This window comes from Sarcophilus harrisii, chromosome 2, assembly GCF_902635505.1.
Source record: "Sarcophilus harrisii chromosome 2, mSarHar1.11, whole genome shotgun sequence".
Lineage (NCBI taxonomy): Eukaryota > Metazoa > Chordata > Mammalia > Dasyuromorphia > Dasyuridae > Sarcophilus > Sarcophilus harrisii.
Genome location: NC_045427.1, coordinates 218,545,403 through 218,562,705, shown reverse-complemented (window position 1 = coordinate 218,562,705; position 17,303 = coordinate 218,545,403). Strand labels below are relative to the sequence as shown.

The following is a 17,303-nucleotide window of genomic DNA, read 5'->3' as shown; positions in this document are numbered from 1 at the left end:
AGTCAAAGACCAAGTGACACTTTGGTCCTCAGGTCTTCATCTGTACACTAAAAAGGTTGCACTGTGACCTTTGGAATTTCAATTCTAAATCTATGATTCTTTAAGACTAAAAGGGCATTTAGGTGGCTCAGGGGAAAGAATCAGGAAGATATGAATTCAAATCTGATTTCAGATCATACTAGCTGTGTGATTCTGCACAAGTCACTTAACCCTGTTTCCTCATCCATAAAATGAGCTGGAGAAGGAAATGGCAAGCCATTCTAATATTTCTACCACCAACACCCCAAATAGGTCACAAAGAATCAAATATGAATGAAAACAACTAATTGTCAACAATAACAAATAGCATCTATTTAAAACTAAATGCTAAAAACTCCAAAAGCTAAGATGTCAGAAAAGAAGGAAAGCAAATATAAAACTCCAAAGGCCAATAAAGCACATTCTATTTTCCTTAAGCATTGTGATATCCAGACTGTGGGTGAAGGGCAGAAGCTAGGTACATAGGATCTCCATTTCTAGCAATAATACGTAAGATGTTATTTGGTTTTAAAATTGGCTTGTTGGCCATGAAATAAAGTATAAATGTGACATATTTTATGGTTTTTTGTATTTCAAAAGATTTTATCATCCATAACATTCCATGAAATGACCTGCATTGCACATTTCTTTTCAGGAAATTGCCTATTATGTATTTTATGCCAATGAATAGTTTAGGTATGCAGATGAATGTGAGCTAGGAGCCGATTGGCATCTGGTACAACAATATTGTTCATTAGGGAGATATTAGAGATGAAAAGTTAAAAGCAAAGTAATAAAGGAAAAAAAGAAATGAATGAATTGAAAGGATTTTGTAGAGTGTAGAAAAGCATAATATAATAGGAAGAATATTGAAAGGAAGCACAAGTCCAAGATCTCTGTGAACTTAGGCAAGTTGCTTATTGCTTTTGGGTCTTAATGTTCCTCATCTGTAAAATAAAGAGTTTGAGGCAGGGGTATGCTAGTAAATATTTAATAACCAGTTTGCCTCTCTCCCCTCCCCCCAAATAAAGTTATTCACTTTTATGTTGAATCTGAATTGTTAACATTTTCTTCAACATTTTCTTAAATCTAGACAAATTAAACAACAACAACAAGAATAAATCAAGTCCTGATTTCTAGGTTGTAAATGCACAGATTGATCATTTAACAATTAACTCATGACAGTTTGAGCTGGTTCCAACACTGTTCATTTGGACTCAATTATCTTCACAATCCCTTCCAATTCCAGATAGTAGGATACAATAAACAGAGTTCTGCTGCTTAGGAACTCAAGAAAATTAGAATTAAGTAGAATCTTAGAATTGGAAGGAACCATCAACTGATCAGGAATCACCTTTACAATATCCTGTAATAACTGACCATTCAGTCTCTACCTGAAGACCTCTCACAATGGCTGGCACATTGCTTTTGGAGGCAGCCCATTCCACACATAGGTCTTAATTGTTTTTTCCTAACTTCTATGCCCTAATATTTTCACCATGTCATGCTTCCAGAACAAAGTTATGCATTGCAATTTAGCAAAGTTCAGCTGCTTTTGATGCTTATGTTGTTGTAGTCCTATCTATTGATCTTTTGGTTCTTCTTTCTTTATTTTGCATCACTTCATACAAGTTGTCTCATAGTTCTTTGTATTCTTTATGTTTGTTATTTTTTACAATGCAAAAAACACTCTATAACTATTCACATATTATGATTTGTTCAGTCATTCCCAACTCAATGGCATTCACTTGGTTTCCAGTTTGTATTTTTTTCTACAACAAAGAGGGCTGCTATGAGTCTATACTCATATATCTCATATACTCTTATATCTGAGACTTTTATTTCTGTCTTTGGCCTTCTTGAGTTACATGCCTCTGTTTATCTATCCATCTAGTTGTCTGTCTGCCTGTCTATTTAACTATTCATTCCATTATCTTCCTGAGCTTCAGTCCCATACCACCAATTGTCTATTGGATAGGTCAGGCTTGAAGTCCTAAAGACATCTTGATTCAACATATCCGAAACTTATTTTTGCCCCCTGAAAACATATCTTTCCCCCCACACTTCTCTAGTTCTATTGAAAACACTACCATTTTTACAGTCTCTTAGGTTCTCAATATTGGCATTGTTCTAGACTCCTCATTCTCCTTAACCCCATATTATCAACTGCCAAATCTTGTTGCTCTCACATTTTTTGTAGCTGACCCCTTCTCTTCACTCATCTTCAGGTCCTCTTCATCTTTTACTCACATAATTGCAAAAGTCTCTCAATCAGTCACTATGCTGTTATTCTCTCACCATTCTAGCTCAGGCTATATGCCAAAATTTCCCTTAAGCAAAGATATGACCATGTGATATTCCAGTGGCTTCCTGTTACTTATAAAATAAACCCCTTTGTTTAGGTTTTAAAGCCATTTACAACTTGGCTCCAAATGCTCTTTTTAACCTCACAGGACATTATTTTTCCTATACTGCAATTCAGTCAAACTGACTTTTTTTTTTTTTCTGTTCTTCACACATGACATGTCATTTCCTATCTCTGTGTCCAAATATGTCTTTCTCCCTCTTTTATCTACTGGGTTGTATTTTGTAGCAAAGAATGAAAGAGAAAGAATTTAGCAAAATTGATTAACACATCAACTGAATCTGACAGTATGTAACAGTTCACCTTCTGCAAAGAAGGAATCTTTTTTTTTCACAAGTTTTCTCTGGGGTCAAACTTGGTCATTATAATTATGCAGCATTCAATTTTGTTTTTCCATTCTTTCCATTTACATTGTTGACTTTTTGACTTTTTTCTAAGGCAATATTTAACTTTGAAATTTTTATGATGGCTTTTGCCCAAAAGCAGTAAGATTTTGATTCTCATCCTCCCTACATTTAGCTCAGTGCTTGGCATATGATTAGTGTTTAATAAATACTTGTTGCCTGCCTTCTAATTTTCTACTTTCTTATATAGAGGAGCAAGGGAAATCAAGGTTTCCATCAGACTTTGAAAGCTGTTTGTTTGAAAGATGGTATCTACGCCTCTAGGACTCTTGCTAGAATAGATCTGAATGAAGCCATCACTCAGCCTATTTATGATAGAGTGGACCCTATTTTTGGAAACATTTTCAAGTAAGTTCATTATCTCCTTCCTTTGCTTCCTTTTAGGAAGCAGAGTTACTATGTATATTGAAGCAGACACATTTCTAGGACTTTTAGTTTGGGCCAAATCTTGAAGTATGTTTTTTATAACTCAGAGATTTTGGTACAATTAAGGACTGGCCAATGTCAGGTCAAGGCTGTTAAGTAGATCATGCCTCCTGATCAATTTTTAAAAAAATAAATAATTTCTTATCATAAACTAGTGTACAGGCTAAGTTGTCACATGAATATGAAAATTGTGGTTATCATAATCTTATAGCTATTTTATAAGAACAGCAGGAGATTAACTTTTCTAAGGATCTGAGCCTAATAGAGGGTATTTCAGTTGGAGAAAATGAAGTTAAGAAAAACACATGAGCATTTTTAACCAAATTAAAGATAAAAACTAAAGTAGGCTTTGGTTCTGTCCATGCTATAACATACTGTCTTTTTGTAAAGAATGAAATGAACTCCTTAGGAAAGTTATCTTTAGGAAAGATATTCTATTTATATAAACCATTTCCCTATACAAAGGTGAAAGTAATGCTGGTAAATATTTAACAACCACTACCCAAAGATGGAGGGCACACTTTTAAGTTTAATCTGCATTATTAAACTTTTTTTTAAATCAAGTTCCCAAATCGGGATAATCAATAGAACCACAAATCAAGCCCTGATTTGTTGTGAAATTCTGAGGTTTAAATGCTCATACTATATATTTAACAACCAGCTCTCACTAACCAGTTTCAGCTGGCTTCAGCACTTTCTTGCATGGATGACTCATAGACAGCAGAAAATGTAATCTGATTAATTTTTCCACTCCCATTTGCTCTACAAATCATTTAATTAAGTATCACTAGGTGAGCACTTGTGATTCCTTGAACAAACCAGTAAGACTTTCATGGACAATTGAGAAAGAACAGAAATTCCATGTCATTCAGTTAATTGTGTTTTCCTATAAAATATAGGAAAATTTATTAAATCATGTTATTATATTGTCAGATTACTTTTAAAAATCAATTACTATCAATATCTATCTTGATTTACTATATGTAAACAAAAGTATACACATTGTAAAGCAAGATTTCAGTAAATATAAACATCTAGGTAAATTATGGTATATTTTTATCTACTTCAACCACTTTCAATTAGTGTTTATCTTAATTCTGGTTTTCTTTACCAGGGCTAATCAGATTCCCATTCAAATCTTTATAATTATCTTATAGTTTATAATTAGAAATTTATATAAATTTATAAATTGGAGTATGACTTTAGCAACTCAGAAGTTTTGGTATAATTAAGATCTGGGAAATGTCAGGTCAAAATTGCTCAGTTCAGCATATCTCCTTATTGATTTTGTTTTATTTATAAATAATTTATAATGAAAAATAGAAATTAAAATTCTTCATAATTAGAAATTTTCTTGGAGATATGCATTATTTCCACCAATGGGAATGATACAAAATTTAGATAAAATTTGACAATGTTTGTTTTCATGATACTTACAATCTAGTAGAGAAGAGAAGACAAAAAGCACAGGCCTCAAGTTAAGAAAACCTGAGTTCAAATCTAGCTCAGATACTTAGTAGCTGTGTGATTTAGGCAAGTCATTTAGTTCTGCCTCAGTTTCCTCTTTTGTAAAATGAACTGGAATCCCAAATGGGGATATGATTAAACAGTTAGATATGGCTGAAATAACTTAAACAACAAATTTGTAGTATGTTAAGGTATGAGGAATTATAGCATAATAGTTAAAACTATATATGCTATGTAATTATACTATAATGCTTATTCTAGTATAAAGAATAATTGTGTAGGAAGAAATAAGTAGCACTGTCTAGGCTGTACTTGTTGGTTTTTCTGGTTCTTGCCAGTGGGTAAACCATACTTCTTATGCCATGTTTGTTCTCAGGTTGTTGTTAGCTCTTTCTCTTTTAACATCTTAACAACTTGGCATCCTTCTGTAGGACTGGGAAGGACACCAAGTCTGCACTGATCCATCACATAGATACTTTCAAGCAGTCTCTGCAGGAGAAAATGACTGAAATGGTCTTAAAAAGAAGGTGGGAATCTGCCAGCTGCCAGCATAATTTTCTGATCCAGGAGGTGAGAACAAAGTTCAGTGTTATTGGTTTATGAATTCATGTTGTTCAGCAAGCTCCATAAATTGGCCTTCTAGCTGTTATCTTGCTCCCTTGGAACTGGTTAGGGTCTCACAAGTAGGGAGAAGAGAAATTAATGAACTACCAATCTAATGAAATACTAGGTGGTGTGGTAAAAAAAAGTGCTGGGCCTGGAGTCAGAAAAATCCATTTTCACCCTGAGCAAGTCACTTCCCGCTGTTTGTCTCAGTTTCTTCATATTGTAAAATTAATTGAAGAAGGAAATGGCAAACTTTTGCAGTATCTTTGCCAAGAAAACCCTAAGTGGGGTCATACATGACTGAAACAATTATATAATAACAAAACTCTTTACAGTTTGAAGGAAATAACTAGCCTTAAGACTGCATCTGAAATATAAACCAAAACTGAACCTCATTCCAACATGAGATTAGCTGTTGGTAAATTCTTTCTCTGTATGTTAGAGACAGGGTACACTTTATAAAATTGTTTACAGGGCTCCTTGACATGTTCATTAATGTGTAACATTTTCAGCCACTTTTCTTACATTTTTGCCATCATAGAGAGATTGTGCTTTAGAGGAAAGGGACCATGAGATCTGGGATGGAGTGTGGATGGCCACTAAATAGCCATAAGGAACTTTCCCAGATTTTATTTCCTCATCTGGGAAATGAGGAGGTTGGATTAGATGGCACTTGAAGTCCCTTTGTGGATGGTAAGCTAATATATTGTATGAGGATCAGCTTAAAATCATAGGGACATCAGATCACTGATCTAGAACTGGTAAGAACTTTGGAGGCCCCTTCATTTTATAGATAAGGAAATTGAGGAACTAAAGCTGCTACCCTAGAGAAGAGAAAGCTGATGGGGGGATGGGGTGGCTTTCTTCAGTTATTTCATGGAATGATAGATTTAGAGCTACATAAGGACCTTGAAGGCCATCTCCTTTATCAATGAGAATGATTCTGAATGCCCAGAAAATGAAGACATTTGCATGAGGCCTTCTGGATTATAAAAGACAGGATTTTAACTTGGGCACTGATTCTAAATTCTGTACCCTTTTCACCAAAGTAGGTTGGAACATGGAAGAAAAATGAGAATTATTCTCTTGGCCGCATAGAGTAGAACTTCATTACAAAAAGTAAATGTTAGGTCACAGTAAGAAAGAATTTCCTTACAATTAGGGCTGCCTGAAGAATTTTTAAAATGGAGTAGTGAGGTGGCACAGTGGATAAAAGTGCCAGGCTTGTAGTTAGGAAGATTCATCTTTCTAAATTTGAATCTGATCTCAGACATTTATTAGCTAGGTGATCCTAAGAAAGTCACTTTACACTGTTTTCCCTAGTTTCCTCATCTGTAAAATGAGGTGGAGAAAAAAATGGCAAACTGCTCCAATGTCATTGCCAAGAAAATCCCAAATACGGTCACAAAAAATTAGACACAACTGAAAAATGACAAGAAGAAATAACAAAAGTAAAATAGGCTACTGAAGGAAATGGTGGGTTGAATGACCATTAGAAATGTTGTAGATCAGAGGTCACTCAATATTTATTAAGTGCCTACTAAATGCTAGTAAGTGCTAGGGATACAAAAAAGAGGCAAAAGACAAAATATTCCCTGACTTCAAAGAGTTCACAGTCTAATAGGGGAGATAACATGCAAACAAATACATACAAAGCAAGCTGCATACAGGATAAATAGGAAATAATAGACAAAAGTCACTAGAATTATGAAAGATTGGGGAAGGTTTCCAATAAAAGATCAGATTTTAGTTGGGACTTCAAGGAAGCTAGGAGGTCAATGGTCAGAATGGAGGAAAGGTCCAGGTATAGGAAACAGCCAGAGAAAATTCCTGGGGCCAAGAAATAGTGTGACATATTCATGGAATAGCCTAGAGGCCAATGTTACTGTATCAAAGAGTATATCTTAGGGAGAAAATGTAAAAATACTAGAAAGGTAGATGAAAAATAGGTTGTGAAGGTTTTGAAGTAACATTTGTTACTTATTCCCAAAGGCAATAAGAAATCACTGGAGATTATGGCACTTTATAGTTGGACCTGTGCTTAGGAAACCACTTTAGTTGTTGAATGAAGTGGGGAAAGACTGGAGGCAGGATAGTTAGTGGGTGTGAGCTGGAGAAAGATGTAGGAGAGGAAACAGGGGAGAAGGAATTATATGGATGCAGGAGAAACAGGAGACAGAGGTGCCCTGAAAACTTAAATAAAAGAGAAATTGATTGATCCTTATATGTGGATTTTCCATTTGAGTTTGATAACACTGTTGTAGCAGTTGATTAGATGACATCTGAAGTTGTTTTTTTAACTCTGGGATTCTGATTCTATGATTCTGGCTCTAAGATTCTAGATGGTCTATATAATTAATAGTGTTGTGTAATTTAAAGGGGATAGTGGGCTTTGTGTGGTCAGCTAGGTGGTACAGCAGATAGAGCACTGGGCTTGGAATCAGAAAGACCAGAAAGGACTTCAGACATTTACTAGCTATATAAGCCTAACCAAGTCACTTAACCCCTGTCTGCATACAAATGGGGAAGGAAATGGCAAACCATTCCTGTATCTTTGACAAGAAAACCTATGGACAGATGGTCCACAGGGTCACAAGGAGTTAAACACAAATAAACAACAAAAGACTTTGTAGTCTTCTTAACCTGAGCAGTTCCATGTATTATAATTTAGGATTTGGGTGGGTTCCCTTTGGCTCATCTTTGCAAAGGTTTTAGGGAAGAATGGCATTCTTACCCCCAAAATCAGAACTTTCCAGGCATCAGAGTTTAATTGTTGTTCAGATGGGACTTTACTTTCTTATAAGCTCATCCCTGCTTATTCCAAGCCTGAACTAGATCAATGGAAAAAGGAAAGAAACAAAAGGTGCTATTTATACCTATTTATCTATTTTTTTAAAAAAAATTCCTCTTTCCTTTCTTTCCCCTTTCTTTCCCTCTTTAAGGATGTAGAAGTTTAAAAGGGCCAGCTTTGAATAGATCTTTCATAATTCTTGTATTTTGGAGGAGTAATGTTTTTGACTCCATGATGTGTTACTTATAGTCTGTATAATGCTGGCCAAGTCCTTTTTACTACCCTGGGCCTCAGTTTCCTTATCTCTAAAATAAGGAGGTTAGACTATTTGATCTCTGAGGACTCTTCTAGATCTTGATCTATGGTCTTAGGGAAGATGACTTGTCTAGCACATGGTTGAATAAATGATTTGTTCATGTTTTCTGAATATAATTTCTCATAGATAAATGCTATTTTGGGAGGTCTGGAAGGACACATCCTCAGAAAGAAGAAGAAGATCTATGAGTCTCTCTGCAACTCTGTTCAGAATGATTTGAAGTCATGTTATGAAGGTATAAGCTTGGGGGGGCCTGGTGTTTACTTTGTGCTTTTTTCCATTAACTCCTCCAAGACTATCTTCCTAGATTACCCCAACAGCTTATTTTTTTTTTTAATCTGTTAATGCAGTTTATTTTATTTTATTTTTTTTAAATAACTTTTTATTGACAGAACCTATGCCAGGGTAGTTTTTTACAACATTATCCCTTGCACTCACTTCTGTTCCAATTTTTCCCCTCCCTCCCTCCCTCCCTCCGCCCTCTCCCCAAAGATGGCAAGCAGTCCTATACATGTTAAATAGATTGCAGTGGATCTTGTATATAATATATGTGTGCAGAACCGAACAGTTTTCTTGTTGCTCAAGGAGAATTGGATTTAGAAGGTATAAATAACCTGGGAAGAAGAACAAAAATGCAAGCAGTTTACATTCATTTCCTAGTGTTCTTTCTTTGGGTGTAGCCAACAGCTTATTTCACAAATAAAAATCAGATAGTAAGAGAAAAAAGTTAATAGATAAGCCATCTATCTTGCCTTTTGGCACTGTAATGGACTTTCTAGTTTTAAGAAAATCAATCACTAGAATTATAACTAGGATGTAACTTTTTCTCAGGATGCTTGAATTTAGAGGGCACTGAAAGCACTTTCAGTTCTTCAGCAGAATAGTAATGTCAAAATTTTATCACCAGTTTTCAAGGGCAACTTGAATAGGAAGTTAACAGATGACAGTTTGGAATTCTTCCTTTCTTCCTACAGTCCTTTCCCACAAGTGAGCCTGTGCTTTTTGTCCTGGGTATGGTAGTTTGTGGTACTTCCCTTGAGTGAAAAATTTCCTAGTAATGCTCTACTTTTTGATACCTTGCTCTGCTGATTTTATGTATGCCTTTCCTACAGCTTTGTGCCTTAATTCTTTAAAACACAAATTATTTAAATGTGAACAGCTGGTTATCCAAAATTTGAGAAATGATACCAAGCAAATGCAGCAGAGAAGAGGGAATAAGCACTTTTCATACACATAGTCCCTTTCTTTAGATGGAAGCGAAATTGATTCTTCCTGATCATTCTCCTTTCTATTCTCAAAAGAATGACTCAATGAATGATCTCACTCTTTCTCTTTCTTTGCCTCTTTCTTTTTATTTTTAAATATTGAAATAAAACAAGCATTTTCATAACATTAGTAGAATAATAAAAAGATGTTTGCACATGAAACCACAAATCTATTATGTAAAATTTTCTATTCATTTAAAATATATAATAAATTAATGATGTAAATTTCTTTTTTTTCCCCTTCCCTCCCTTCCCATCTTCTCTTATGTCTCCACCTTTACAGTTCGGGAATGGTATGGTTGTTATAAAGAGTGGAATGGATAAGATAAGAGAAAAATACCTGTCTGTCAGTTTAGAGGTAGTGATCTTAGTTTGTGAAGATTTTAATCTAGGGCTAGGGACCCTGCTCCTCTTATACTTTCTCTTCTCTGTAAATTTAAAAAGATTGAAAGTAGATATTAACAAAATTCAAAAGATTCTGAGGCTCCAAGTGATTCTTTTGATTACCAGCCTGGAAATATTTCAAAGATAGTTGAATATGGTGAAATCAATTATCCACAGGTTTCCTTATTTTTCCTCTCTCTCCTTATCTCACTCTATATAACAACCATACCAACTCAGAATACACAAAATGATTTTATTTTCTAAAAAGTCATTATTAAAAACAAAGCAAAACTGATAAGCAAAATATAAAACATTAGATAAATACTTAATAATAAATCATGCTATCTATTTCATGTCTGAATAAAACAGAAATGAGATACAGAGAGTACAGTAAATTCTCAATTGTTCTAGTAGTTTCTCAACTAGGTCTAATCATTGCTTCCTGCTCAGCCAAATAGGTAGTCGGGTCAAATTCATATAGAAAAGGAGGAACATAAGGACTGCCAAAGACAGTGTGTTGACTTAAAAATAACACAAATTAACATTATATTCTATTGTATTTTCATTTATTTTGTAAATATCTCTTGATTGCATTTTAATCTGATTCTGGCTGCACTAGGGAATATTACTGGACACAACATGCCCTCCAGGCCCTGTGTTTGATACTCCTGCTTTTATTACTGTCATCCCTCACTTTCCCAACTTTCCTCTTCCCTCTCCAGAAGGAAAAGCTGCTGCCTGTAACAGAAAGTTCTGTTCTCCACTGGGAAATGAGTGTGGACCACAATATAGCATTTACACTCTTTCTACTATTGTTTGCTTGCATTTTTGTTTTTCTTGTCAGGTTATTTTTACCTTCTTTCTAAGTCCAATTTTTCTTGTGCAGTAAGATAACTGTATAAATATGGATACATATATTATATTTAACATATTCTTTACCATATTTAACATGTATGGGACTACTTGCCATCTAGAGGAGGGATGGAGGGAAGGAGGGGAAAAGTTGGAACAGAAGTTTTTGCAAAGGTCAATGTTGAAAAATTACCCACGCATGTTTTGTCAATAAAAAGCTATAATAAAATGAAAAAAAAGAAAAAAAGAAAGCTCTGTTCTCTAGTCTTGATCTTTTGATAGCACACAAATGTCTTCCTGAGCTAGAAAGAAATATAATCTCCAAAGTCTTTAGTGACCTAACTCCATTCACAAAACAACCAGTCTTGCCTTGCTAGAATGACTGTTATAAAGATTTTTTTTTTAAAGGAAAGGAAAAGACTAGATTTCTCTTTCTTAATGATGAAACATAATCTTTCACAGCCCTTTCTCACTATAACTAGACCAGATTGGGTGAGATTAATCAACAAATATTTATTAAGCTTGTATTATGTGCCAGACACTGTTAGGTGCTGGAGATCCTGATTAATTTTACTCTTGCTATTAATAAAGATTCTCTTAGTGACAATTATATAAATAGCAAAAATTATAATTTCTCACCCCACCCCCATTTTATAATCTATTTGCACTGTCACAGAAACAGTAATTTTTTTTTTTTTTCTGACACTGGAGACAACCCATAAATATATTTTTTTCCTCAAATGGAGTGCAACTATGGTTTGTTTTGTTTTGTTTTGTTTTTTTTCACCAGAGGCAGCTCACATAACTGGCAAAAAAGCCTGTGAGCGAATGAAAGATGCCATTAGAAGAGGTGTGGAGATACAAGTGGCTGAGGGTTTATTTGAAAGGGCCCAAGAAAGAATGAAGATTCAATTCCAGCAACTAAAGGTATTTCACATCCTATTCTTGATTTCTAATTCTAAGAGGTTGATATTGGGGTTCCATGGGAAGGTTGAAATGTTGGCCTTCAAAGCTTTCAAGAGCAAATTTCTGATACCCAATGAATGAGGGTGGCCAGCTTGCTTTCTGATTTCTTCTTTCATTACCATCAAACCTGGTTTTGTGTTCTTGGGACAATAATCTTAGGAATACATCTCCACCCATCCTGCTTTCTTTCATCCTGCTCTCCCTAAATGTTGATCCCAGCCACGTGCCCTCAAGTAGAATAGAAGAATTCTATGTACAATAATGATAATCATCTGGGTACAAATTATTTGTAGGTTTGGCAAATAGATATATACAACATAGGTTTTATGTAGCTTTATCATTCATTCAGTACACATTCTTTCAATATGCATTTATCAATACACCATGCTAACTGCATGCATATATATATATATATATATAATCTAGCTTGTTCAACCTGCATTCTTTCAACAGCCATTTATTAAAGGTCTATTCTGTGCCAGGTGGGCATCTAGATGGCACAGGGGATAGAGTGCCAGGCTTGGAGTTAGGAAGATTCTTTTTCTGAGTTCAATTCTGGCCAGATACCAGCCTGGGCAAGTCACATAACCTTGTTTGCCAGTGTTTCTGTAAAATGAGTAAAACAAAAATGTGTTATGCACAGTGTTAATTGCTTTCAGCACAAAGACAAAACATTAAATTAGTCCCACCTTTTAGGAATTTATATTATCTTGACTTTAGGACACAATTCTTAGTGATTTGTCTGATTTAACACATCTGGGCAGCAGATTACCTGCTTACCTAATTTTAGTACTTCCTTCTGGGACTGGGAACTGGGGAGTTTCATTTATTCTACATTAGGACTCGAGGATCCATTTTTGAATGGATCATGACTTTCATAGCCATTACAGGGTTTACCGGGTACCAGTTTACATACTTGCTTTCTGGGAAGTGGGAAAGTTTCTTGGCAAGGTCCCTTCTTTTTGAACAGGAATGTTCTAACAGAGTATTCCATGTTCCTTAGAATGGAATCATAGAAAAAGTGAAGGGAAGTGTGTCCACCATGCTGATCCTTGCTTCACCCAGGGGAGAAAGCCTCTATAAGGAACTATCAGGTAAAGACATGGAACTTTCTAAAAATGAGTGACACTCTCACCAAGAGTGTGCTTGTAAATGTTTAGCAACTGTCATTCCATGGGGGAAAGTATATATAACATACATATTAGTTTAATCTGCACTTTTTCCATTACTTGAGTCTAGAGAAACAATAAAATAATAAATCAAGCCCTGATTTGTAATTACTTTTTTGTTTCTTTGGTGTGTTTACAATGGAATGAAAATTTGGCTTTACATCTAGCTCTGCAGTATCTTTCTAAGTAGGATTCAAATGAAAGATAGAAGAAGAAAAAATAATGGCTGACATTTAGGTAGTGCTTTAAGGTTTACAAAGCATGCCCATTATCTCATCTGATCTGCCTAATAACCATATAAGACTGGTGCTCCTATTTTAGAGATCTCTTCAATTCATTGAAATTCAATTAATGAGTATTTATATCAAGTGGCTATTATGTACTAAGGATAAGAGTACAAATAATGAAATTATTTACAATTAATCTACATTTTAATGGGAGAAGACAACAATCGCCTATGGAAATACATGCAGCATAATTATAAAGTTTGCATATACATAAATATATACACAAAGGGTCCTGTGGGAAGGACCATTTTGGGAGGCTCAGGAAAGATTTCTTACAGAAGATGATATTTGAGCTAGATCTTAAAGTAAGAAGGAAGGAAGAGGTAGTATATTTCAGAGGAGTTAAGTGACATGTCCAAAGTCAACCAGTTACTGTCTGAGATGGGATTCAAATCAAAGCATCCCTGACTCTAAGTCTAACATCATTGGATTTGGCCTAAAATGCAGAGTCCTCTGGGATAGCTGGGTGGTACAGTGGTTAGAGCTCCAGGCTTGGAGTGAAAAAGACTTGAAGTTAAATCTGGCCTCAGACTCTGGGAAAGTCACTTAACCATGTTTGCCCCAGTTTCCTCCTTTGTAAAATGCTAGAAGGAAATGCCAAACCACTTCAATATCTTAACCACGAAAACCCCAAATAGGATCACAAAGAATTGGACTTGACTGAGAAACAACAAAACAAAATCCTTTGGCTTTTAAAACTTTTCATAAGTATTTTTGGATATGGATCTCTGGCAGTTTTGGGGTACAGATTTCTAGGTAGATTGGGTTCACTCCATGAAGGAGTTAGTTACCTAGTATGAGCTTGTCATAAACTGAATCCTAGTGTCAATCTCCACTGAATAATTCTTATATACATATAGATAATGATGACAAGCCTTGAGAGAGGTGAGATCTGAATGGCATAGTACTGAGCCCACCTCAGCATATGGTATATGGGAAGGGAAGAAAATGAGGGAAGTAGGGCACAAGAAGATTCAGAACAAGACAATCCAGAATCTGTGACATCTATGAGTTAGATAGTAAAAGAACTAATCTTTCATTTTGTAGAGCTACAAATTGCTTAGTATCATCCAAGTAATAACAAAGCTAGGATTCAAACCAAAAATTCCATATATTATGTTCTTTCTATCATGTCAGACCATCTCTACTGTCATCAATCATTTGATCAAAAAGAACCTACTAGGCACCAAGCATTGTGCTAAACTAGCACAAAAGTGAGATTCCCTGCCCTCAAAGAGCTTATATATATTATATATTTTAAATTTTCTAATGTTCAGAGAAATAGAATAAGAAATAGAATAGAAATAGAATAAGATAATAGAATAAGGAAATAGAATAAAGTAAGTTTAAAATTGGTTTAAAAATTAACTGCATTAATGTTAATGGTGTTAAGAGGTGGCAAGGAGAGAATTTGTCAGAATGAGCCTTAGTCTGTTTTGATAGATGGGGTCACTTCAGATCCAAAGCTTGGTCCTTAGTTTTAATTACCCTGGAACTTGACTTGATTACTTCTCTAAGGGGTCAACAGGCATTTGGAGGACTGATTCATACTTGCTAAATTCACTGGAGACAGATTTATTAAGTCAAAATCCCATTTTATCAGCTATTTCTCAGCGTAAATTAACTCAGTCAAGCTGGGATACAGCTGTTGTCTGGTCAACCCTTCCTCTTCCTAATAGGAGAGATTTCCTGGAAAACCAAAAAATTAGGTTGTTTGGTGAATTGAGACAAAACTTAGAGAATTGGATACTTTAAAGGAATAAAACATTAAAAAACCCTCCAAATCATAGTCTGATGGATCCTTCTCTTCTATAAAGTTAAGCCAGCCATGCCATTTCCTCAGAGCACTTTCTGCCCCATACTCTTGTTCTTATAGTAGAGAATCAGTTATGTGCAGAGGATTAGGGAGAGGTGAACAATTTAGGAGAGTTAACAAGTGTGTGGAAACAGAGCAGGAATCAGCCCAAAACAATGACAAGGAATCAAAACACTAATCAGTAGCAGAGTCAAGGACAGACATTTATGTGCTACCAGATCCAAGCCAATAGGTGGGAACATATGTTCTGAGTTTAGATGTAATGAGTCCAATTGGTGAGAATGGGAGCGGTCCACACAAAGTGGGGTTGGGAGAATAACACCAAGGGAGGAGTTTGGTACTTAATGCAAAAAATCAACTTGGGGCAGGCCTGATTTTATGGTGGTGGGTGGAAGCCACATCTTTTTCCCACTCAGCGTAAGGAAATGACACAGTGTTACAGATCTATAGACTGATTTTTTCCTACCCAATTATTTTTCTTACCAAGTATGCAAGAACAAACTAACACTTAACACTTAACTTCCCCATTTTTGATGGAGTTCAGAGATGACCAGGTTGCTCTGGATTCAAACCCTTATCTTGGGTCTTGAACTTTTTTTTTGTCATGAATTCCTTTGGAATCTCATGAAGCCTATGAGACTCTTCTAAAAATAATGTTTTTGAATGTATAAAATACATAGAATCACTAAGGAAGCCAAAACTTAATAAATACTAAGATGCAATATTTTTTTCTCTTAAGAAAACTCATGTATGCTACTATATACCTTTTAGGGCCCACTGTGCTCCAAGCTAAGAATCTCTGGCCAAGATTAAAACTCTCACTAGTGAATCTTTTCAATTCTAAGCATACAGGTAGATCTCTATCCGTTTGAGATTTTCCCACAAGTACTCCCAGGCATAGTGAGGGAGAAACTGGATAATTGGTAGAGACCTTATGAGAAAGTCATGCTCTGAGCTGGCCCCAGTGGGTGGAGACATTTATGGTCAGGGAAAATCAATTCCACCCACTTCCTCAAAGGGAGGGATGTGTTTGTGTGTGAAAAATGTTGCTCATGGGTTCCAGTTCTTCCTCTGGCTTATTTAAGAGATGCCATGACAGCAATATTGGTTAGAAATAAGAGTATGAGAAACTGATGCCTGAAGCAAAAAGAACTGTAATTATGATGAGGTGGTTTGTGTGTTGGTACAGTGTGAAAGTAGTCATTTGGGAGAAATGAGTCTGTGTATGCGGGAGAGAGTCAAAGTGTCCAGAAAACTTGGAGCTTCATGATTCTTTTCCTTAGCTTTTCATCAGTCTTCCACAAAGGGTTTACTTGGTATCTAGAGGACTTCCTTTCATTTAAAATCTTGTGGCTATCAGTAGAACTTTTATTTCTATTTATTTATTTTTTTAAAAGTATTTTATTATAGCTTTTTATTTACAAGATATATGCATGGGTAATTTTTCAACATTGACCCTTACAAAACCTTCTGTTCCAACTTTTCCCCTCCTTCCCCCCCCCCAGATAGCACATAGACCAATGCATGTTAAATATGTTAAAGTATATATTAAATACAATATATGTATACATATTTATACAGTTTCTTACTGCACAAGAAAAATCAGATTTAGAAATAAGGTAAAACTAACCTGGGAAGAAAAACAAAAATTCAAGTAAACAATAATGGAGTAGAAATGCTATGTTGTGGTTCACACTCATTTCCCATAGTTCTTTCGCTGGGTGGAGCTGGTTCTCTTCATTATTGAACAAATGGAACTGATTTGGTTCATCTCATTTTTGAAGAGAGCCACGTCCATCAGAACTGATCATCATATAGTATTGTTATTGAAGTGTATTATGATCTCCTGGTCCTGCTCATTTCACTCAGTATAAGTTCATGTAAGTTTCTCCAGATATCTCTGAAATCATCCTGCTGGTCATTTCTTATAGAACAATAATATTCCATAATGTTCATATACCATAATTTATTCAGCTATTCTCCAATTGAGGGGCAGCCATTCAGTTTCCAGTTTCTAGCCTCTACCAAAAGGGATGCTGCAAACATTTTCCCCCTTTCCCTTCTTTAAGATCTCTTTGGGATATAAGCCCAGTAGTAACTCAGTAGAAATTTTAGAGGGTTCATCTGTCATAGTTCATCCTTGCCACATGACAGGTCTACCCCCATTCTGA

At 35.3% G+C, this 17,303-nt stretch overlaps 1 protein-coding gene across 2 annotated transcripts in view; it reads left to right on the top strand.

Annotated features, from left to right (window-relative positions):
• Nucleotides 1–17,303, top strand: part of NUGGC (nuclear GTPase, germinal center associated) — an 86,887-nt gene that overhangs the window by 60,936 nt on the left and 8,648 nt on the right. The window contains exons 14-18 of one of the 2 annotated variants that reach the window (XM_012539787.3): nucleotides 2,978–3,135; nucleotides 5,112–5,250; nucleotides 8,520–8,628; nucleotides 11,685–11,821; nucleotides 12,864–12,954. In XM_012539787.3, coding sequence (XP_012395241.1) covers nucleotides 2,978–3,135; nucleotides 5,112–5,250; nucleotides 8,520–8,628; nucleotides 11,685–11,821; nucleotides 12,864–12,954 — 634 coding nt within the window. The remainder of the gene's footprint in view (nucleotides 1–2,977; nucleotides 3,136–5,111; nucleotides 5,251–8,519; nucleotides 8,629–11,684; nucleotides 11,822–12,863; nucleotides 12,955–17,303) is intronic. The other variant, XM_023494578.2, reaches the window with a different exon arrangement.